The following is a 22,027-nucleotide window of genomic DNA, read 5'->3' on the forward strand; positions in this document are numbered from 1 at the left end:
TCCAAGAGGCAGCAGAAGTTCATTTCTTCAATTTTCCAATATGAAAAACAACTAGAGCACAGCATGTCTCTGTGTGTGTGTGTCCCAGCGAGTCTCTGGAACACTCAGTGACGAAGTGTGTGCTTCAGCATCAAGGACCCCGGTCCCCGGTGCTGTTATTTTCTGACCCTGTGTGTGTCCCTTACTTGCAGCAGTGACTCTTCGAGAAGACAGTGCCAAGAGGTTGGAGAGGAGGGCACGTCGCATCTCCGCATGCCTGTCGGATTATTCGCTAGCCAGCGACAGTGGGGTGTTTGAACCTCTAACCAAAAGGTCTGAAGCCAGTCTTAATATTTCCTTCTCCCGACGCAGAATCACCTGTGTTACTGGCAATCGCAAAAAGATTCCCTACTGAAACTTTCATACATTGACACTTTGTTGATTTTTCCAGGGGTAGGAAGTTTTTCTAGTTTCTTTCACCTTTGGGTGATTGGGTTTTAGAAAGAAGTCTTTCTCTCTGGCCCTGGGGGCCTAAGGCTTGAGTCTGATGGAGCTCAAAAAGGAGAATCCATGTATGGGAGAGCCCTGCTTTTCTGGAAAGGTCATTCATTCATTAGGAATGAATTTCCCCTCTCCCTCCCTTCCTTGTTTTCGTAGCTATAGGAATGGTTTCACCATGACACAGCACCTTTTGGAATTCCATGCTTTATTTTGAGCGGGCACGTTTGATGTCATTATTTCTTCGTACAATTTAAGTCTCTGGTATCTAGAAGACAGTTCACTTAAAGTTAATTTTTGAACATTTCCCCCAAGTACCACGTGGTTTTGAAAGGCGTGTAAGGTTACTTTCTTCTTTTATTTATTTATTTTTGTTTGTTTGTTTGTTTGAGACAGGCTCTCGCTGTCGCCCAGGCTGGAGTGCAGTGGTGCAATCATAGCTCACTGCAGCCTCAAACTCCTGGGCTCAAGCAGTTCTCCCACTTCAGCCCCACAGATATCTGGGATTATAGCACACACCACCATGCCTGGCTAATTTTTGTATTTTTAGTAGAGATGGGGTTTCATCATGTTGCCCAGGCTGGTCTTGAACTCCTGGGCTTAAGCGATCGGCCCACCTCTGCCTCCCAAAGTGTTGGGATTATGGATCTACTCCACCACACTTGGCTAATTTTGTTTGTATTTTTAATAGAGACAGAGTTTCACCACGTTGGCCAGACTGGTCTCGAACTCCTGGCTTCAAGTGATCCACCCACCTCAGCCTCCCGAAGTGCTGGGATTACAGGCATGAGCCGTCATGCCCAGCCACAAAGTTATTTTCCTAAAACAGGAACAACATAAAAAAGAAATAGGCTGGGCGCGGCGGCTCACGCCTGTAATCCCAGCACTTTGGGAGGCTGAGGTGGGCGGGTCACCTGAGGTCAGGAGTTCAAGACCAGTCTGGCCAATATGGTGAAACCCTGTCTCTACTAAAAATACAAAAATTAGCTGGGCGTTGTGGTGGGTGCCTGTAATCCCAGCTACTGGGGAGGCTGAGGCAGAAGAATCGCTTGAGCCCAGGAGGTAGAGGTTGCAGTGAGCCGAGATTGCACCAGTGCACTCCAGCCTGGGCGACAGAGCCAGACTCTGTCTCAGAAACAAAACAAAATAAAACAACAGCAAACATACCCAGCAGTTTGTAGGCAGGTACCCAGTAAGATGCCTCATGGATTCTGGGGGCCTGCCCTGTTCCTTCAGACACATGATGACCTCATTGACTTAAAGTCACAACTTAACAGAGTCCTCTCTTAGCACGAGGGAGCTCCTGCAGAATCTGTAGCGACCGGTTCCCTCTGGAATGAAGTTGGTTGCGTTTACCCCTGTGTTCAGGAACGAGGATGCCGAGGAGCCTGCCTACGGAGACACGGCCAGTAACGGAGACCCCCAGATCCACGTGGGACTCCTGTGAGTACAGACCCTACCCTGTTTCCCCTTGGGCTGGGCTGGAGACTGGGCCCAACCCGTGGCTGCCACCTGCACACACAGGGCTGGAGGGACCCTTGTTACCCGAGGTCTCAGGTAAGGGGACAGAGGTGGCAGGAAGGAGTGACAGGGAAAAGTGGCTCCACTGTTGTCTTCCAACACGGAGATTCACAGCTGGGAGCCGCCACTTCCTGGAGCTGGGGGCTCCGGCAGGCAAAGTGCGGCTCTCGGGGATAGTCATGCCCATTTCTGCCACGAGTTGATTCTGCTCACTGCAGCACAGGTAGCGGGCTCCCTCCCTCACCGTCAAGGAAGTAATCTGCTGGTTGGCAGGACAACAGTTTTTGGTTTCTAATTACAGTGTCAATAAAGGCAGTGACTGTGAGGTGCCCCTGAGGGAGACAGGGTGTTTGGGTCCCAGCCATTTCCTTTGCTCACTCTCGTCACTTCAGTCCAGGGCTCCTCCACCTGGCACGGTTGGCATTTGGTCATTCTTTGTTACGGGGACTGTGCTGTACCTGGGCTTTATCCACTAGGTGCAGATGTCCCCTGGGGATAGGGTGGGGCAGAATCCCAGGCAGTGGATGGCCACTGCTGCAGTTGAGTCAGAAGGATGGTTTTACTGGGGGGCACCTGCCGTCCATGACTCATGTCTGGTTTCCTAGGCGCGACAGCGGCAGCGAGTGTCTCCTCGTGCACGTGCTGCAGCTGAAGAACCCGGCGGGGCTGGCGGTGAAGGAAGACTGCAAAGTGTAAGCCAGGCCCCAGGGCACTGGCCAGCCGGCCACATGGCTGAGGAGGGAAAAGACAGTTTGGGAGCCTGAATTTCCAGGAAAGCACCAGGGAGTGTCTGTCTGAAGTGTAGAATCTTCAGAAGAGTCTAGTGAATGATTTGAGGCCAGTGAAGGTGCCGGTGCTGGTGCCAAGCTAGTGTTTGCCGTGTTGGCGTGGAGGAAGCACCTGCCTGTGCCATACAGGACTGCATCCTCCTGGCCCGGGGATGGGGTTGCTGATGCCATCGTGCTCTGCTCTGCGATCTTGAGAGACCTCTGGCTGGGACCAGGGCGTCCTTGACTGGGTGGGGAGGAGGAAATAGGCATCGGGAGCGGCTGGTGACTTTGGCCTCGATCGTGGGAGCGCTGCCTCTCTGAGCTCCGTGGCCCCAGATGGGGGCCTGATGGAGGGTCCCACTTACCCAAGCAGGTGACCATGCCTGTAATGGTCTGTTCAAGTCACAGGGTGGGGCCCCTTTGGCGAGTCTTCTAAAGGCCTCAGGACCCCTGAGTGTGAGCAGCTTGGGGCTCGGCTGGGGTTCAGCCACCCCAATGACCTCTGCAGTGCTCACAGATGGCGCAGCCGCTCCCATGTGCCAGACTTGGGGCAGGGAGGGTGGGAAACACGGGCTGCCCCATGGGTGACGGGCTGAGAAAGCAGTGGGGGAGCCATGCAGAAAGACCAGAGGGGCAGTTCCCAAAAAGATGGGGAGCAGCAGGGCCTGGAAGCGTCCACTGCTTCAGTCCTGGCTTGGAAGTCATCCTCCTTGTGGGTGACTCCCCCCATCCCTGGGGTACATCGGTCTATGCTTAGTTGAGAAAGGAACTTTTTGCAAAGGACTCTGAGACTCTAGCCACAGGTGCCCAAAGGGGGCTGAACGTGGGGAGTCTGCGCACGTCGTGTAGGTCGCGCCTGCTCTGGGACTGCGCCATCTGTGAGCGCCGCCTGCACGTGCTCTTCCCTCCTCCATTCTGTTTGCAGCCACATCCGCGTCTATTTGCCCCCACTGGACTCGGGCACACCCAACACTTACTGCTCCAAGGCTCTGGAGTTCCAAGTGCCACTGGTGTTTAATGAAGTGTTCAGAATCCCCGTGCATTCCAGTGCATTGACACTGAAGTCACTTCAGTTATACGTGTGTTCAGTGACTCCACAGCTGCAGGAAGAACTGCTGGTATGGCGCCAGGCGCTCCACCCGCCCCCGTCCTCCTTCCTTCCTTTGTGTTTCAGTCAGCCGGTCTTTTGTTTGTGTTTCTTTCTTTCCCTTCTTTCTCTTGTACTCTTTTGTGATAATTTCTTAGTTTTTGTCTGTCTTTGCCTTTTGGCCTGCCTCTCTCTCTTCTTCTGCCTCTGTCTCTGGTTCCCTCCCTCCTTTCCCCTTTGCCATCCTCCCTTTCTCCCATGGTGGGTTGCTTGGAAGTTGTGATCTTCTTAAGTGTTTCTGTAGCTGGAAATACAAACAAGGATGATCCAACCAGTGATCTTGTCAAGCATCTTGTCATCTAGATGTGTCCTCTCTACTAGTACTCACAAACCCTGTGGGATGCCTTTGCGTCAGCCCCATCTTCAGTCCAGGGAACAAAGTAGGGTTGACAGATTTAGCAAACAGAAATACAAGACAGTCAGCTAAATTCGAATTTCGAATAAATGATGGATGTTCTTTAAAGTGTAAGTATTTCCCATGCGGTGTTTAAGACTCACAGGGCAACCCTGTGGTGTTTATTTGAAGTGCAGATTCACCTGGGCGCCCTGCACGTTACCTGGCAACCCCGGGGCGAGGCCTCAGGAGAATCCGCAGTTTGTCCTCAGTATCCCAGCCATCCAGGGCCCATGCCAGGGTTGGAAGCCAGGGTGGATTCCTTCCATGGCCAGAGTGTTCTCTCTTGGTTCTGTCCCCTCAGCGGCACAATTAGGGCATGTAGAGTTCAGCAGTCGTTTCTTATTTCAGAAATTCCCGAGCGAATCTGTCTCATCAGGGCAGTAGAGCTGTGAGCCTGGCCCAGCACTCCAGGTTGCCCATTCTTTTGCCCTGTCTGTTCCCTTCCCAGCACTTTCTGATTGGGCGGAACAGGCGACCAGGGAGCCACCCATTAGACTCCTATGCAGTTGCTTTCATTGTGCTGCAGTCCTTTAAGTAGAAATGAAATCTTTTATGTCTTGTTAGGTTAAGATTGAAGGGTAGGCTGGGCACAGTGGCTCATGCCTGTAATCCCAGCACTTTGGGAGGCCAAGGCGGGTGGATCACCTGAGCTCAGGAGTTTGAGACCAGCCTGGCCAACATAGCGAAACCCCGTCTCTACTAAAAATACAAAAATTAGCCGGGTGTGGTGGCGCACACTTGTAATCCCAGCTACTCGGGAGGCTGAGGCGAGGGAATCTCTTGAACCAGGGAGGTGGAGGTTGCAGTGAGCTGAGATCGCACCACTGCACTCCAGCCTGGGCAACGGAGCAAGACTCCGTCACACACACACACACACACACACACACAAAGATTGAAGAGTGAACTGGATTTTTTTGAGACAGGGTCTCACTCTGTTGCCCAGGCTGGAATGCAGTGGTATGATTTTGGCTCACCACAGCCTTCTAAGTAGCCGGGACCACAGTTGTACATCATCATGCCCAGCTGATTTTTAAATTTTTTGTAGAAGCAGAGTCTTGCTCTGTTGCCCAGGCTGGTTTCGAACTCCTGGGCTCAAGCAATCCTCCCACCTCGGCTTCCCAAAATCCTGGGATCACAGGCATGAGCCACCTGCCCTGCCTGAACTAGATATTTTAAAGGACTCTAGTCATTACAGCGAAGTCATTCAGTGCCTGTTGTGGCATTTCTTTAATACCCCTGCAGGGCATTGCTCAGATTAACCTGGCTGACTATGACAGTTTGAGTGAGATGCAGCTGCGCTGGCATTCCGTCCAGGTGTTCACCAGCTCTGAGCCGTCGAGGACGCGGGAGCCTGGGTGTGCAGGAGAGAGCTCCGCCCGGGATCCTGCACACACCATCTCCATCTCCGGCAAGACGGTACTTGGCCCTGCTCTAAGGAGCTGATCACTGCTACCTTCGTGACCCTGAGACTGGCTTTATCTTGGGGAAGTCATTTCTCAGAGGTGTCTTTGTAGACGTAACTCAGTATAGTGGGGTAAAGGAGTAGAGTTTCCATATGGCCATTGCATGAGAATGTTTTTTTAATGCAAATGTGTTCATGGTCATGGGTGGTACACTGGCTACTTTTAAATATGAGCCCTCAGAGCTACAGGAAAAGGCCACATGAATGCCTCCACCACAGACCTAGGTAGGGTGAGTTTCTTCTCACGGAAGGGCAGCAGAGTGGCCTCCTACCTGTGCCACGTGGACACCTGCCGTGTGTGCAGCGTCTGCTGGCCTGAGCTGTCCTCACGCACCCTCTCCTCCTGCAGGATGCGGTGACGGTGCTCCTGGCCAGAACCACGGCACAGCTGCAGGCGGTGGAGAGGGAACTGGCCGAGGAGCGGGCCAAGCTGGAGTACACGGAGGAGGAGGTCCTGGAGATGGAGCGCAAGGAGGAGCAGGCCGAGGCCGTGTCCGAGCGGTAAGGGCTAGGTCAGCGGGCAGGCTCCGGCTCATGCCCTCCCTGGAAAGGAGCATGGGTGCCCTGTGGTCAGAAGGCTCGTGAAAACTGTTGGGGGGGAGCACATTTTCTCTGGGGAGACAGCCAGCGTGCCAGGCAGCGTGGCTCGCTCTGAGGTGCACTTGCTTTCCTCAGCCATGCCTCCGTAGAAGGTGCTGGGCAATCCTTAGGCACCACTGCCCAGAAGTCGATTCTGGTGGGAATTGAGTGTTGGCCTGGACGAGGGCAGCTCCCCGAGCTCTCTCTCCTGACTCTCAACGTGTGCTTTTCACCCTTTCTTTCTGTCTGTCCTGGAGTTTCTTGTCGAGAGCAGGGCTGTTGAAGCACTGTCCTCTTCCAGGATTGGATACAGTAAGGTCCCTTGAAGTTGTTGGATTTTTTTCTTTTTTAACACCTTTATTGAGATATAGTCTACCTCCCATGCAGTTCACCCATTTTAAAGTGCACAGTTAGGTGGTTTTTAGGACTGAATGGGCACAGTCAATTTTACGGCATTTTATTTTCATCACACACTCTCTGCCTATCCCTAGCCAAATGCGCTCCCAGGTTCCCCTCTGATTCCCTCCAACTACAAATCTGCCCTCTGTGTCTATGGACTTGCCGGTCTGGACACTTCTTACAAATGGGGTCATGCAGCATCCCTTTCTGCTTCACCTGAAGCAACCTATTGGTGAATCCTTGGCCCCGTGGAGACCTGCATGCAATAGATGAATGATTCCGGTGAATGGGCGCCCCTGGTGTCCTGGCTTGTGTTCATCGTCTCTGGAGGTGCTGTACATATTGCTGTACTTCCACATTTTTCCATAAAGTGCACCATCTTTCCAGGGCTTCCTGCTGCTTCCCAGTGGCTTTCCCTGAGTTTAGTTTACAGAGGAATTTATTTTGGGGAGCGATAGTGCATGCAGAGGGGAAGGTGTTGTGTTCAGGGATGGACAGGAGTTGGGAGGGGTTTGGGGCTGAGTGGTGCGGTTTTCTGGGATCTTCAGTGGCTGCCACTGGTGACAGAAAGCCCCTCTTAAGGACAATCCTTCAAGAGCCATCTTCCCTGGAAAACAGAAGCGCCCTTTTACTTTATGAGAGACGCAACAGTCTTCAATCATTGGAAAGAAATAGGTTTTATTGCATTACCTCTACTACTGTGCTGTAAGAGTAGCATGAAATACATCCCGTTTGGTGACCATTTGGGCTTCTGCAATGTCCGCCTTCAGGAGTTGGCAAGCGGACTCGGTGGATAGTGGCTGTAGCAACTGCACCCAGACCAGCCCTCCGTACCCAGAGCCCTGTTGCATGGGTATCGACTCCATCCTGGGCCACCCATTTGCTGCTCAGGCAGGGCCTTACAGGCCCGAGAAATTTCAGCCCTCACCTCTTAAGGTAAGTAGAACATAGGGGATTTTCCGGAGCCCCTCACCCCCAATATTTTGCCATGCGTACCAGGTATACTGCCCTGGAAGGAGAGGCTGTGTGCCCCCAAATTCTTCGTGGGAAGTGTGAGGGGATGGGGGAAGATGCACCAAAGGCAAGCAGAGCCGGGGCTCCTAGGGAGGAGAGCCACGTGGCTGACCTGCGCACACACGCAGTGGCCCGGGTGTTGTGGTATAAAGTGGACACTGCTGTTGGATTTGAGGGTCACAGCTAAGGCTGGGTTTACTGTGAGCTGAGGAAAAGAAGTGAATGGCCTGAGATCTGTAAAGGGCTTGAATAGGCACAGTTGATCCATTCCCACCTTCAGGGACAAACGAGGCTCCGGAGGGTTCGTGAGTCCCACAGGTTTTGGACAGTTGTAGTTCCTCTTCCCCTTTTGTGAAATGTAGAATAGTGCTGTCCTTTTGCCCCTTCTGCTCATCTGCTCCTAGCTGTACTGTCACCCTGTCTTTAGGGGAGAAGTCTCATGTTTACAGCACCTGTGAGGTCAGGGAAGGCACTGTCAATGCTGTTTTGAAACTTTGTTTCCCCACTGTTCAGCTCACAAAAGTATTTTATCACCCTCACGCCCCTGCCCCCACCCAGAAGCACAAAGTGAAATCTATCCCCGGCAGCTTCCCAAGCTGTGACCCACAGCAGGTTCCTAGTTGTTCTTTTGGACCAGGCTGCTGGTCATGGCCCTTGTCCAACTTTCTGAGATCTCAAAAAGCAGCAGCCCAAGCCAGGGCGAGTGGCCGTGGGAGGGTTATTTAGTGTTTCCCCTTCCCTCAACTTTTAGTTTTGAAAAAGTGAAATCTGCAGTAAAGTTGCTAGAATAATGCAACAAATACCTGTACACCTCACCTGGATCCCACAGTTGTTAGTTCTTCACCGCATTTGCATTCTCCCTTTCTGTGTGGGCATCACAGATACAACAAAGTTAGTATAGTGGGTGAGTAGGAAAAAAAAAAACCACAAACTCCCACCCTCGAGAGGGAGGTGCCAAAGGAGACACTGCTATCATATGTTCATGCCACAGAGAGCAAGGGGGCTTCTGGAGAATGCAGTGGCAGGGAAGCGGGCAAACACTTGTAGACAGGTTTGCAGTTTTAGAAAGGGTTCACATTTAGAAATATAAATTTATATTTACGTTTTACAAACGTCAGGATGATAAAAGGGTGCAACTGCTATGGAAAACATTATGGTAGTTCTTCAAAGCATTAAAAATAGAACCACCATAGGATCCCACAGTCCCGCTTCTGGGTATATCTGGGTGTATATCCAGAAGAATTGAAAGGATCTTGAAGAAATATGTGCACACCCGTGTTCATAGCAGCAGCATTATTCACAGTAGCCAAAAGGTGGAAGCAACTAAAGTGTCCATCATGGATGAGTGGATAAAGAAAACGTGGTGTATCCATGCAATAGAATATTATTCAACCTTAAAATGGAAGGAAATTCTGTCATGCTGCAACATGGATGAGCTTTGAGGACTCATGCTGAGTGAATAAGCTAGTGTGAATATTTATTTGGTCCTCAACTCTTTGAGTTGCATGTTTCCTGGCATACAACTCCTAAGATCCTTAGAATCTGAAAAAAAAAAAAAAAAAAAAAAAAAACAAACTTTTTTTTTTTTTTTTTTTTGAGACGGAGTCTCGCTCTGTCGCTCAGGCTGGAGTGCAGTGGCGCGATCTCGGCTCACTGCAAGCTCCGCCTCCAGGGTTCATGCCATTCTCCTGCCTCAGCCTGAAAAAAATCTTTATATGCTAATGAGTTACTGGTGGCTGGCTAAGAGAATAGAAAAGCACAAAAAGACAAACACCATCTTGAGGTTCCTGGAGTAGTCGAATTCACAGGGGCAGAAAGTAGAATGGTGGCTGCCAGGAGCTGGGATGGGGTGCGGGGATGTGTTACAGAACGGAGCTGGGGTCCGTTCGCCTGGTGCAGTAAAATCAGGTGTCTGCACAAAGGTGTTTGGCACGGGTAGAAAGGGGGCATTTATTTGCGGGCGCCAAGCAAGGAGATTTGGGCAGCTCACACTTAAGACTCAGCCTCCCCATGCCTTGCAGGGAAGGGTTTTTAAAGGCAGAGGTAAATTTCAGGAAAGCAGAAGTCACAGGCAAAATCCTAAACCAATCCATGGAGGTTACACATTGCTTTTGGCCTAGAAGGGTAGGATATCTTAATGTGGGGGCTTACAGGATGTAGATGGATTCAAAGATTTTCTGATTGCAATTGGTTCAGGAGGCAAAGCTTTGTCTAAAAATTTGGGGTCAGCAGAAAAGATAGTTAGCTCTGACTTGTAGGTGTGACTCCCTCCAGACCCCTCAGGAAGAGATTCAGAATAAGGAGCAAGGGGCAGAGTGCAGTTCCCAGCTCCCCCTTATCTGAGGTCTGTGCCAGCGGGTCCCTTTGGCGGGGGTCTGGGTTTCTGAAAGACTATCAGGGACATATGTTAAGATGTCTTTGGTTTCTTTTTTCTTTTCTTTTTTTTTTTTTTTTTTTTGAGATGGAGTCTCACTCTGTCGCCCAGGCTGCAGTGCAGTGGTGCGATCTCAGCTCACTGCAACCTCTGCCTCTCGGGTTCAAGCAATTCTCATGGCTCAGCCTCCCAAGTAGCTGGGATTACAGGTGCACACCACCATGCCCGGCTGAATTTTTTTTTTTTTTTTTTTAGTAGAGGCGGGGTTTCATCACGTTGGCCAGGCTGGTCTTGAACTCCTGGCCCCACGTGATCCACCTGCCTTGGCCTCCCAAAGTGCTGGGATTACGGGCGTGAGCCACCGTGCCTGAACAAGATGTCTTTAGTTTCTCTAGGGAACCAAACATCTCCAGACTCTAACTTCCTTGGCTATTGTTTTAGGCTTCTATTACCTTCTTGCTTATCAAGTTACTTACTTACATCTCAGGGATAGCGAGGTACCTGGAATTTCCCTTGAAAGAAATGGATTTTCCTTTATTTCCATGCTCGGGAGGTCTGCAGGCCCCTAAAACGGAGTCTCTGCTCTATCTCAGGAGTGGGAATGGGGAGTTGTTGTTTAGTGGAGAGGACAGAGTTTCAGATTTACAAGGTAAAGAAGTTCTGGAGATCTGTTGCACATCGATGTGAACAGATGCCACTGAACTGTGCCTGTACAAATGGTTAATATGGTAAATTTTGTTGTGTGTTTTTTTTCCCCACAATATTTTAAAAAACAGGGCCCTGAAGGGCCTCACTGAGAAGGCAGTGTTTGAGTAGAGGTCGTCAAGGAAGGGAGCTCAGAGCTTTGTGCAGAAGCATGGTCAGGTGTGGGAGCAGCCGGTGTGTGTTGTGGGGTGGTGCTGAGGATGAAGGGAATGAAGTGGCCAGATCGTGCAGGGCCCACTCGGGACCCTGCCTTTTCTCTGAGGGCATGAGAAGCTGGTGGGTTTTGAGCCCAGTGGCAACATGATCTGACTGAAGCTTTTTTGTTAGTGTTTTCTAAAATTTATTGAGTTGAAGTTCACATAAAGGGAAGCATTTTAAAGTGTATGCATCAGTGGCACTTGGTCCACAGTGTTGCACACCCGCCACCTCTATCTAGTTTCATGATGTTTCAGTCACCCCAGAGTAAAATCCGTCCCCACTGAGCAGTCACTCCCATTCCCCCTCTCCCCCAGCCACCTGCAGCCACCAAAATCTTTCTAGCTGTGTGGATTTACCTCTTCCAGGTGTTTCCAGAAGTGGAGTCATATACTATGTGGCCTTTGGTGCATGGCTTCTTTAACTCAGCACGATATTTTCACGGTTTATTTACATTTTAGCGTGTATAAACACTCCATTGGTTTTTATGGCTGAATGCTATTCCCTTGTGTGGATAAGACCACATTTTGTTGATCCATTGATCTGTCAATGGACATTTGGGGTGTTTCCACCTTTGGCCAGTTTTCCTGGGATGTCCCTGGTTGCTGTGTTGAGAATAGATCGAAGGGCAGAGAGGTGTGGAATTGGGAAGACTGGTGAGGCACCTACTGCACTCATCCAGGCATGAGATAATGGCGACTCAGGTGAAAGGTTGCTGACAAGCGCTCAAAACCCACTTGATCTTGAACACAGAGCCAGCAGGGATCGCTCTTGGACCAGATATGGGGTGTGCCCTAACGTTCTTTGCATGAACAAATGGAAAGTTGAGACCCCTGTGAGAGGAGGGGCCGGGGTGGGGTTGGGGGGATATCAGCCTTTCCATTGTGGACGTGCCACATGTGAAACGCCAGCTAAACCCCAAGTGGAGAAGTGAAAGACATGGTTGTTCCCATAAGTTTCTTGCTCACATTATGAAAGAAGCCATGGTCATGAGCGAACCACTCCCTAGGTTGATAAGGAAACCAACACGGAAGATCTCTTCCCGGAAGAAGCAGCCAGCCTCCTGAAGGAGCGGCCCAGCCGCCGGGCCCGAGGGTCACCTTTTGTTCGGAGTGGCACGATTGTCCGTTCCCAGACCTTCTCGCCTGGAGCACGAAGCCAGTATGTTTGCAGAGTAAGTTGGAATTCCTTTGTCACTTTGTCTGGAATGTTTTGTCTTCCGTCCCCTTTGTGATTTTTTTTTTCTGCTGTTCATACTTAAAGGCATATGTATTCGCACCAATAATACCAATCCATGAACTATGAACTTTATAGGTATGCGGTGATGACATCGGTGTTGTGGTCTCCCCGCATGCCCTACCATGCTCTCTGATTCTGGATTTGTTCAGGATTCAAATTCATCCCTTCCCCTAGTTTTCAGTGTTGTGTATGTACTGACCTGTGGGCAGGAAGCAGGGCAAATCATTTCTACCTCAGCCTAAGGAACAAGTGGAAGCAGGGGCTCTCTTGAATGGGTTGAGCTGGAGGAGCCAGGAACCTGCGTGGCTTGGAGCCCTGTGGGGCAGCCAGATTTCTGGGCCAGAGGGTGGATGGTCCTGGCAAAGGGGCAGTGGGTTCTCACTCACCCACATGTAAATTCCCAACCTGCGGATGAGTGGGAGGTGCTCAGCGGTTCTCAGCCATGGCTGTGCCTTGCAGTCAAATCATGTCGGGGGACTCAACAGATCCTGGTACCCACATAGCACCCCAGAGATTTGCCATTGGTCACAGGTAAGGCCTGGGCATCCGAACTTCCAGAAGCACCCAGATGGTTCTAGCATGCCACACAAGGCTGAGAACCCCAAGGTGGGTGGAGGGAAGACTCGAGCCAGTGTGGTCAATGAAGGTAGGCCAGAGTGATAGTGCCAGAATGGACTTGTACAGAAAGGGCTTTTAAGGATGATGGCTCATGACACAGTGACCTGGAGGGGCCGTTTGGTTGAGAACCGTGACCCTTCCTGCACCTCTGAATTGGGGCTGTTGAAGAAGGCATCCGCCCTGGAGGTGCTTGCTCCATGAGGGCAGAGCCAAGGCAGATCTTCAGAGAGGGAAGGGCCTCAGACCCTCAAAGGAGATGTGGCAGACACTGTGGGAGGGGGCCTAGCTGGCCAAAATGGCCTCTCAGCCATGTTGGTGAGACCCGCCGCTGTTGTCCCATTGGTCTGAAGTGTCCCTGCTGGCAGCTGCCCCGGGTGGCGCCGGGTCCAGTCCGGGCCCTCCCACCCGTCACACTTCAGCCCCGTAGAGGCTGATGCTCAAGCGCTTGGCTGGACGTTCTAGATGGAAGGCCATGCTTACCGCCCTCCTTGTTCCAGGCTCCTGCCGAGCCACCAACGTGTCGGCTGGCGGGGCTGCTTATTGAGGTGGGGAGGGTGCAAGCAGGTAGTGCTTTGCTTACTCAGAGGAAAAGCTCTGTGTGCCTGTGTAACAGCTGCACTTACTGGCGATGCTTCTGGATGCTTCGCTGTTCTGTATGTTTGTATGAATGCCGTGCAGGTATGCTGCCAGGCCGCTGCACTTCCTGAGTAGGTTTACTGGCGTGGAAAATAAGGCCACGAAGGCAGGGATGTTGGATTTCACACAGATTCACACTGATCCTGAGGTGAAACCCTGCCACCAAATGAAGGCTATAATGACTTGGCTCCCATAAAGATGACATTCTTTACTTTCCTGTTGAAAAGCACACCCTGTCCTTTGATGGGCACAGCTGCAGTTGGCAATGTGGGCGTGTCCTGCTACCAGGAGTGAGTCTCTTTTCTGGAAGTCACTTTCCCCAGCTATTGCCAAAGCCACAAATACAGCCCATGAGAAAGACTGAGGAAAAGTGAACCGTGCTGAGGGCGGCACTAGCTTTCATGGGGGCTGTACAGGGCACGAAACCGCCTTGGTATCGATCACACGGAGATTTTGTTGGCTCAGTTAGCCTGGAAACTGGGGGAGGGTTTTGTTTGCTTTGTTTTTGTTTTGTTTTGTTTTTTTCATTTTAGCAGAAACTCTTGTTTAAATCGAAACCCAAAGACCTGCTACAAGCACCAATAATCATAAGTGCACTCGAGGACCTGTGAAGAGGACGAAAATAACCCATTCTGAGACTCTGAGTACACACACAGAATGAACTGTGCATTGTTGAGAAATTGTTTCTGAACATCATTCTTTTTGGTGCAGCTTTATCGTAGTGACAGTGACAGTTCAACGCTGCCCCGGAAGTCCCCCTTTGTCCGAAATACTTTGGAAAGACGAACCCTTCGCTACAAGCAGGTATGTGCCCTGTAAACAAATATGGAATCTGTGCTTGCCCTGCGAGTGATTTTTACAAGCCTTAAAAAGGTAATATTTAAGGTCATGTAAATGAAAAGGTAGTATTCGTATTTCTTGTTTACTTAACAGATGTAATGTCATAATGTTGCTAATATTTCTTAAGATGGTATCATGATTTCAGATAATCTGTGATCTTTACATTCTTCAGTATAATAAATAACCATTTTTATATAATAGACTCTTTTTTTTTTTGACAGGAGAGTATATATAATTTAGAAAAGCTGAGTGTTTCAACATATTGCTTTTCTGGGCAGGGATCGTTTGAATACGTGTGTGTGTGTGTGTGTGCGCACGTGCAGAGAGGAAGAGAGACAGACACACAAAAAACCCCAAATTTCCATGTGGCAGTTGTGCTCCAACACATAGAAGAGTGGCTGCTGACTGGGAAGAATAAGAAAGTTTATAATTTGGGCCGGGCGCGGTGGCTCACGCCTATAATCCCAGCACTTTGGGAGGCTGAGGTGGGCGGATCACCTGAGGTCAGGAGTTCGAGACCAGCCTGTCCAAAATGGTGAAACCCCGTCTCTACTAAGATTATGAAAATTAGCTAGACATGGCAGCATGTGCCTGTAATCTCAGCTACTCAGAAGGCTGAGGCAGGAGAATTGCGTGAACCCGGGAGGCAGAGGTTGTAGTGAGCTTAAATCATGCCACTGCACTCCAGCCTGGGAGACAGAGCAAGACTCCGTCTCAAAAAAAAAAAAAAAAAAAAAGTGCATAATTTGGCTGCAGAAGTGTCTCTTAGCAGCACCGCTGCTGGCATTTCAGACAGGCTCGTTCTTTGCTGTGGGGGCTGCCCCGTGCACTGTAGGATGTTGAGCAGCGTCCCTGGGCTCCACCCACCAGATGCCAGCAACACCCCATTACATACACAGCAGTTGTGACACTCAAAATGTCCACAGACATTGCCAGCTGTCCTCCGGGGGGCCAGATTCTCCTGGTTGAGAACCACGAAGCTCTGCTGGGAATTCAGCAGTGCTTTTAAAGAATTTATATTTGTTAAGTTACAACCCATATTTGCGTTTAAATTCTGTGTATGTGCAAAATAGTGTTGTGTGTGTAAAAAGCATACCATGACTCAGGCCACTGACCCATGGTGATTGGCGAATGGATTTGTGGTTTTGCTGCGGTGACTGCTGTCTCAGGGTTCTGTTTCCCATTGGATGGGAAGTACTGCTCTCAGTTCCGCAGACAAGAGTCTTTTCCCCGTCAGGGTTTTCCTCAGCATAGGTATGTTTGCTTACTTGAGGCTTATATGGGGAGGGAAGCTTTGGACAACTTGCACGTGTGTGTCTGCGTGTTTGCATGGGAGTGTGTATGCTTTTTTTTAAACAACAAGCACTCGTGGTTTATAACATACTTTCTTTCCCCTTGTACAGTGGATCATTAAGATTTTTCCATGTCCATATATTTTTTTCAACTTGTTACAATGGCTACATTTTATACTGGCCTTGTAATTTATTTAATGTTTCCTGCTGTTATAGACTTACTTTTTTTTTCTGTCGTAAATCTTAATTGGACCACTTTTGCATGTCAACAGTTATGCCTTTCAGATGCAAGTTTGCTGTAGACATATATATATTCTCAAATGGCCCTTCAGAAAGATTGTTCCCATTTTTGATCCTGCCGGCCCCATATAAGAGCATCTGTTGCTGCACACTTCTGCCAATACATAGGTCATCATTAAAGAAAAACAATTTGCTGTTACTAACCTTGATACTGAACTAGAGATTTACATTCCTCTTGCCCACATCTGTATTTTTTAACCTTGGGCGTGCTTAGAGAAATACGTGTGCCTGACCTGTCTCCTATTAATTGTGGAAGAACCTTCTAGAAGGCCTGAGTGAGGGGTCACAGCTGGTGTCTCTTGCAGTCATGCAGGTCTTCCCTGGCTGAGCTCATGGCCCGCACCTCCCTGGACTTGGAGCTGGATCTCCAGGCGTCGAGAACACGGCAGAGGCAGCTGAATGAGGAGCTCTGCGCCCTCCGTGAGCTGCGGCAGCGGTTGGAGGACGCCCAGCTCCGCGGCCAGACTGACCTCCCACCCTGGGTGCTTCGGGACGAGCGGCTCCGTGGCCTGCTGCGGGAGGCCGAGCGGCAGGTGGGGTCCCCTGTGGCCAGCTCCCACCTGCACCTCACTGCTCCCTGCTCCAGGCTCTGAAGGGAGCCTCCCAGACACGGAGGTGGTCCCTGAAGTGCCCCACCACTGGGCTCTTGGAGCCCCTTCTCCCTCTGTGGGCTGCGAGGGTGGCGTCTGTGTGGCTCCTGCGTGCATCTGGAGGCTGCGGGTGCTGGAAGAGGGGTCATGGGCCCTCCCCACCTTGTCGGGGGAACATTCTGGGTCCCCAGTCGCCAGGCCTGACTCCAGCCACCCCTGGCCTCTGTCTCCTGGGAAGAATTCCTTGGGGGGAGTGTGGGTGAGGTGGGCCTTACTCCCTCCTGGGTCACCACTCACTGACTGTGGTTGGTTTTTCTGGGCTCCAGGGCTGCCAGTGAACTTACTCATTCTTCCTTAAAAAAAAAAAAAAATCAATGAAATTATCTTGTTGGTCCAATGTTGTTGTTCCAGACAAGACAGACCAAACTTGACTACCGTCATGAGCAGGCAGCTGAGAAGATGCTGAAGAAGGCCTCCAAGGAGATCTACCAGCTGCGTGGGCAGAGCCACAAAGAGCCCATCCAAGTGCAGACCTTTAGGTATGGCAGAGGTGTGGCAAGGCCGGCCCCTCGGCCCTGCTTCCTCCTTACTGTTGTGCCTTTGGCGTGGTAAAAAGTACAGTGAGTCTGTTTTTGTTTTTCTTTTGAGACAGAGTCTCACTCTGTCACCCAGGCTGGAGTGCAGTGGTGCAATCTCGGCTCACTGCACCCTCTGCCCCCTGGGCTGAAGCAAGTCTCATGCCTCAACCTCCTGAGTAACTGGGATTACAGATGTGCACTATCATGCCCGGCTAATTTTTAAATTTTAGTAGGCTGGGTTTTGCCATGTTGCCCAGGCTGATCTCAAACTTCTGACCTCAAATGATCCACCTGCCTCAGCCTCCCAAAGTGCTGAGATTACAGGCATGAGCCCCTGCGTCTAGCCCCGTGAGTCTTTAAAACGCATGGGAAGTTGAGAACAAAACAGGAATCCACTGCAGCCAGTACTGTATTTTCATGTTTTTATCCTCATCTTTTTTCCTACAGTTTTTTTTTTCATGCCACTTCTAATCATAATGTGGGTTCAGTTTTGCATTTAGCATTTTTTAAATTAAAATACTCCATGTTGCTATATAATCTGCTATCTTGTTTGACTGTAATGTCTCATCTAATAGTTAACCACTCTATTTTATAACATGCTACTCGTCTTCAAATGTTTGCTATTGTAAATAATAGTATGTATTTTATACATACACATACATATATGTCCCCCCACCCTCAGAGAGGGTCTTTCTCTGTCAGCCAGGCTGGAGTGTGGTGGCTCAGTCATGGCTCATTACAGCTTTGACCTCCCAGGCTCAAGTGATCCTCCCACCTCACCGTCCCAAGTAGCTGGGACTGTAGGCATGTGCCACCATGCCCTGCTCATTTTTGTAGAGATGGGGTCTCACTGTGTTGCCCAGGCTGATCTCAAACTCCTGAGCTCAAGCGATCCACCTGCCTCAGCTGCCCAAAGTTCTGGGATTACAGGCATGAGTCACTGCACCCGACCACCTTTGCTTTTTCAATTAACTTTTGATTAAGGCAAAATGTATCTGCAGGAAAGCTGCATGTCATACACACATGGTCCAGTGAATTGTTACAAACTTGTCCTAAGAATCGATCATTGTCGGTGCCCCCAGATCCCACACTAGAGTAACCACCACCTTGAATTCTAATAGTATAGATTGGTTTTGTCTGTTTTTGTTTTTGCTGAGGGGATTTTTTGTGTCTGTAAAAAAACTAAGTTGAAATTCACCTAACATAAAATGACCCATTTTAAAGTGAACAGTTCAGCCTTTGGCACATTCACAATGTTGCACAACCACCCCCTCTGTCTAGTTCCAGAACGTTTTACCACCCTAAAAGTAAACCCTATACCCATTAAGCAGTCACTCCCCGTTCTCCCTCCCCTAGCTCTGTCTCTAGGGATGTGCCTTTCTGCCTGTTTCATAGCAGTGGGGTCATATCTTACGTGGACTTTTGCATCTGGCTTCTTTCCCGCAGCTGAGGGTTTTCAGGGTTCATTCATGTCGTAGCCTTGTTAAGGGCGAATAAAATGGGTCTTTTAGCCCTAATTTTTGTATACATTTAATATTCACATAGTTTTTACTTTTTCATTCATTTGTTAATACAACAGGTATTTCCTGAGCACCTAATATACACCAGGCACTGTTCTAGGCACTGGAGATGAAGAAACCCCTGCCCTTAGGGTTCTTCATAGTTCACATTTGGAGACTCTATAGAAGCACATGTGTTGTTGGGGACTTAAATTCAGTTTGTCGTATGAATAAGAAAAGCCATGATTGATATGAGAGCCACCAGCTTTCTGTGTCTTCATATCAGCTTCTGACCTGTAATTCTCTCTGGTCCCAGGGAGAAGATAGCATTCTTCACAAGGCCAAGGATCAACATACCTCCTCTCCCAGCCGACGACGTCTGATGGAGTGCATTGTGCACATGAAGTATTTATCCGCCTGTTTTATTTTCATGAAGTTCTTAGACTAGCTGAATTTGTCTTTAAAATATTTGTGCAAAGCTATTAATATACACATTTTGTAAAAAAAAAAAAAAACACGTATATCTATACATATATATTTTATAATAGTGACGGCAACAGGGCTTGGTTTTTCCTTGTTGTGAAATCGACATCTCTGAAGACAGGTTATTTTATAAAAGATCAACTATCATGTTAAGAATGTACAGTTTTTATGCTGTTTTATTTGACTTAAAGGCTGGAAGACAGAAACGAAGTGAGTTCAGGCAAATTCACTGTATTGTAATTTATTTATAGTACTTTTTTTTCCTTGAAGGAAAATACTGACTTTAAGATGTATTTTAAGACTGAAATTTTGTTCTTTAGTACTTTTCATGCAATGGAACGGAACTCGGGGCTGGTTTTGTTTTTGACACCTGAAATGCGAACACTATGTGCTAAATTTGTCACCGTATCATATGTGCATTTACCATGTATATTGTACACATTCACTCCCTTGATGTCATGTTAAAGTGTCCCCTGCAGTGGTTCAGGCGTGACTCGGAAGCATGTGTATGTTGCAGAGGTCAGTCTCCGGCGTGGGCTGCACGCCAGCCGCTCATTTCTGTGTTGTCTTCGGATGCATCTTTCTGTGCTCAGCGTGAGTCTGAAGCAGGCGCCAGAGCCTCTGGTGTGTGGGGCTTCAGCCTGCTTGCTTGTGGTGGCTGTCTGTGGGGCTTCAGCCTGACTGTCCGTGGTGGCTGTCCGTGCTGCCCGCCTCCCCCCACCCTGCCCTGTCCGACTGTAACAGACCAGGAGGGTGGTGGAGGAACTCCTGCCACGCCACTGTGTCATGAAGGAAAGTGAAAGGGAACGAGGAAGTAGCAACGCCCATGCTCGTTGACTGCATGGGTGAATATAGCAGTTAGGACATACACACCATCACCTTTGAAGGTGCTTGTTTGGGGGAGGGAAGGACGTACGGGTAACTAGAACTACCCAGCGAGTTGTCCAGAGGAGAGGATCAGGTTTGAGTCAGGAGGCTCCCTGTACTGGAGTCGACCCACTATTCCTCAAGAAATCTTAGAACTAGCTTGTGAGGAAAAACATGTTTTAATGTAATAAAAATATGCCATTATTCTTTGAAATGCCAAATGATATAAATATTTCGCCTAATACATATTTATTGTAGATGAAATGCACTCTTCTCGATGAGGCCTCGATTTGAGTCAATGGGGTGGGCCACGGGGAATGTCAGAGGAACCAGAACCCACTTCCCTTGGAGATACCCCTTTGCATCAGGCCTCCCTCTTCTCATCAGTCTGTAGCTTCCCCCCTTGTATAACCTGCTTTCCTTTTTACATTTATTAAAAGTGGATTTTGTAAAAGCATTTCATTGACACGCGACCTATCACGGACAATGGAATTCGTCAGTGGTGGTAAGACTGAAATCCTGATGCTTTTCACACTTCTTGTCTCTTGCTATGTATTTCTGCCTCTAGCCTTGCATGTTCTGCCTTTTTTTTTTTTTTTTCTTTTCAGCCAATTCCTTTTTATATGTGCCCACAACAGAGGTGGGGAGACACGGAGCACCCTGGGTCCTTCCCAGTGCTGCTGGGCAGGCCCTGTCTCCAGGCCCCAGCTGTTGAAACTTTGAAGGGCAACAAACAACCATCCACACTGCCGGACCCTAGGCTGTTCAGGGGGGCAGCTCATTTCCACCTCGGCCCCGGGACACCCAGCCTGTGCCCCACAAGGATCTCTCTAAATGGGAGGGATTGAGGCTACTTTTCTGCCAACCCCTATTAAGTAGTAATGTGGGGAAACCCACTGTGTCAGTGCAGGAAGCCCTAGACAAATGTTTTCAAATAAACTTCACTGCCCAGCCTGCAAGATTTCCATTTGAAGTACTTCCCTTCCAACCTGACACCCAAAGGGATTTTTTTTTTTTTTTTTTTGAGACAGGGTCCTGCTTTGTTGCCCAGGCTGGAGTGCAGTGACGTGATCATAGCTCACTGCAGCCTCAACCTCCTGGGCTCAAGTGACCCTCCTGCCTCAGCCTCCCAAAGTTCTGAGATTATAGGCATGAGCCATTGTGATTTTTTTCCTAGAGTCAAGGTCTTGCTCTGTTGCCCAGGCTGATCTTGGACTTGTGAGCCACCATGCCTGGCTGGGTTTTTTAAAAATAGAATCTCACTGATAGCCCGCAAGAAACATGCAGCGCCTGCTTCCGAATCAGTCCAAGGAGCCCTCGTGTTTGCCACCTTTCCTTTGAACCTCCCCCTGCCTCCCTGCCTGTGTCCACTTTTGCAGCTCAATGCAGCCATGACAAGGAAAGAAATGACAAAGGAAGGCCAGAGAGCTGGGCAGTTCTCTGCAGATGGAGATGCAGGCAGTGGAGGTGCCCCGAGCAGGCAGAAGGACACCAAGTGCCCTATGTTGCTTGTCATTCATGACGTGGTCTTGGAGCTTCTGACTAGCTCAGACTGCCACGCCAACCCCAGAAAATACCCCACATGCCAGAAAAGTGAAGTCCTATGAGCTGAAGGGGTGTTTCCATCTATGTTTCAATCTGTCCATCTACCAGGCCTCGCGATAAAAACAACGAACAAAAAAACGCTGCCAGGTTTTAGGAGCAGTTCTGGTCTCAAAACCATCAGGATCCTGCCACCAGGGTTCTTTTGAAATAGTGCCACATGTAAAAGGGAATTTGGCTTTCACTTCATCTAATCACTGAATTGTCAGGCTTTGATTGATAATTGTAGAAATAAGTAGCCTTCTGTTGTGGGAATAAGTTATAATCAGTATTCATCTCTTTGGTTTTTTTTTGTCACTGTTTTCTCTCTAATTGTGTCATTTGTACTGTTTGAAAAATATTTCTTCTATAAAATTAAACTAACCTGCCTTAAGAACAGAGTGGAAATGTGCGGTTTTATGGAAAAAGAATGTTTAATTATGGAAGCTTAAATATATAAAAAT

General features: G+C 49.2%; 1 protein-coding gene across 1 annotated transcript in view; it reads left to right on the forward strand.

Moving 5' to 3' along the window:
• Positions 1 to 21,964, forward strand: part of WWC3 (WWC family member 3) — a 130,136-nt gene extending 108,172 nt beyond the window's left edge. Inside the window, exons 12-23 of the mRNA XM_003261001.4 lie at positions 192 to 312; positions 1,846 to 1,920; positions 2,604 to 2,690; positions 3,694 to 3,886; positions 5,555 to 5,728; positions 6,124 to 6,275; positions 7,523 to 7,688; positions 12,050 to 12,214; positions 14,245 to 14,337; positions 16,271 to 16,498; positions 16,967 to 17,094; positions 18,949 to 21,964. Coding sequence (XP_003261049.2) covers positions 192 to 312; positions 1,846 to 1,920; positions 2,604 to 2,690; positions 3,694 to 3,886; positions 5,555 to 5,728; positions 6,124 to 6,275; positions 7,523 to 7,688; positions 12,050 to 12,214; positions 14,245 to 14,337; positions 16,271 to 16,498; positions 16,967 to 17,094; positions 18,949 to 19,015 — 1,649 coding nt within the window. The 3' untranslated portion in view covers positions 19,016 to 21,964. The remainder of the gene's footprint in view (positions 1 to 191; positions 313 to 1,845; positions 1,921 to 2,603; positions 2,691 to 3,693; positions 3,887 to 5,554; positions 5,729 to 6,123; positions 6,276 to 7,522; positions 7,689 to 12,049; positions 12,215 to 14,244; positions 14,338 to 16,270; positions 16,499 to 16,966; positions 17,095 to 18,948) is intronic.
• Positions 21,965 to 22,027: the final 63 nt, after the last annotated feature.

This window comes from Nomascus leucogenys, chromosome X (genome assembly GCF_006542625.1).
Source record: "Nomascus leucogenys isolate Asia chromosome X, Asia_NLE_v1, whole genome shotgun sequence".
NCBI lineage: Eukaryota > Metazoa > Chordata > Mammalia > Primates > Hylobatidae > Nomascus > Nomascus leucogenys.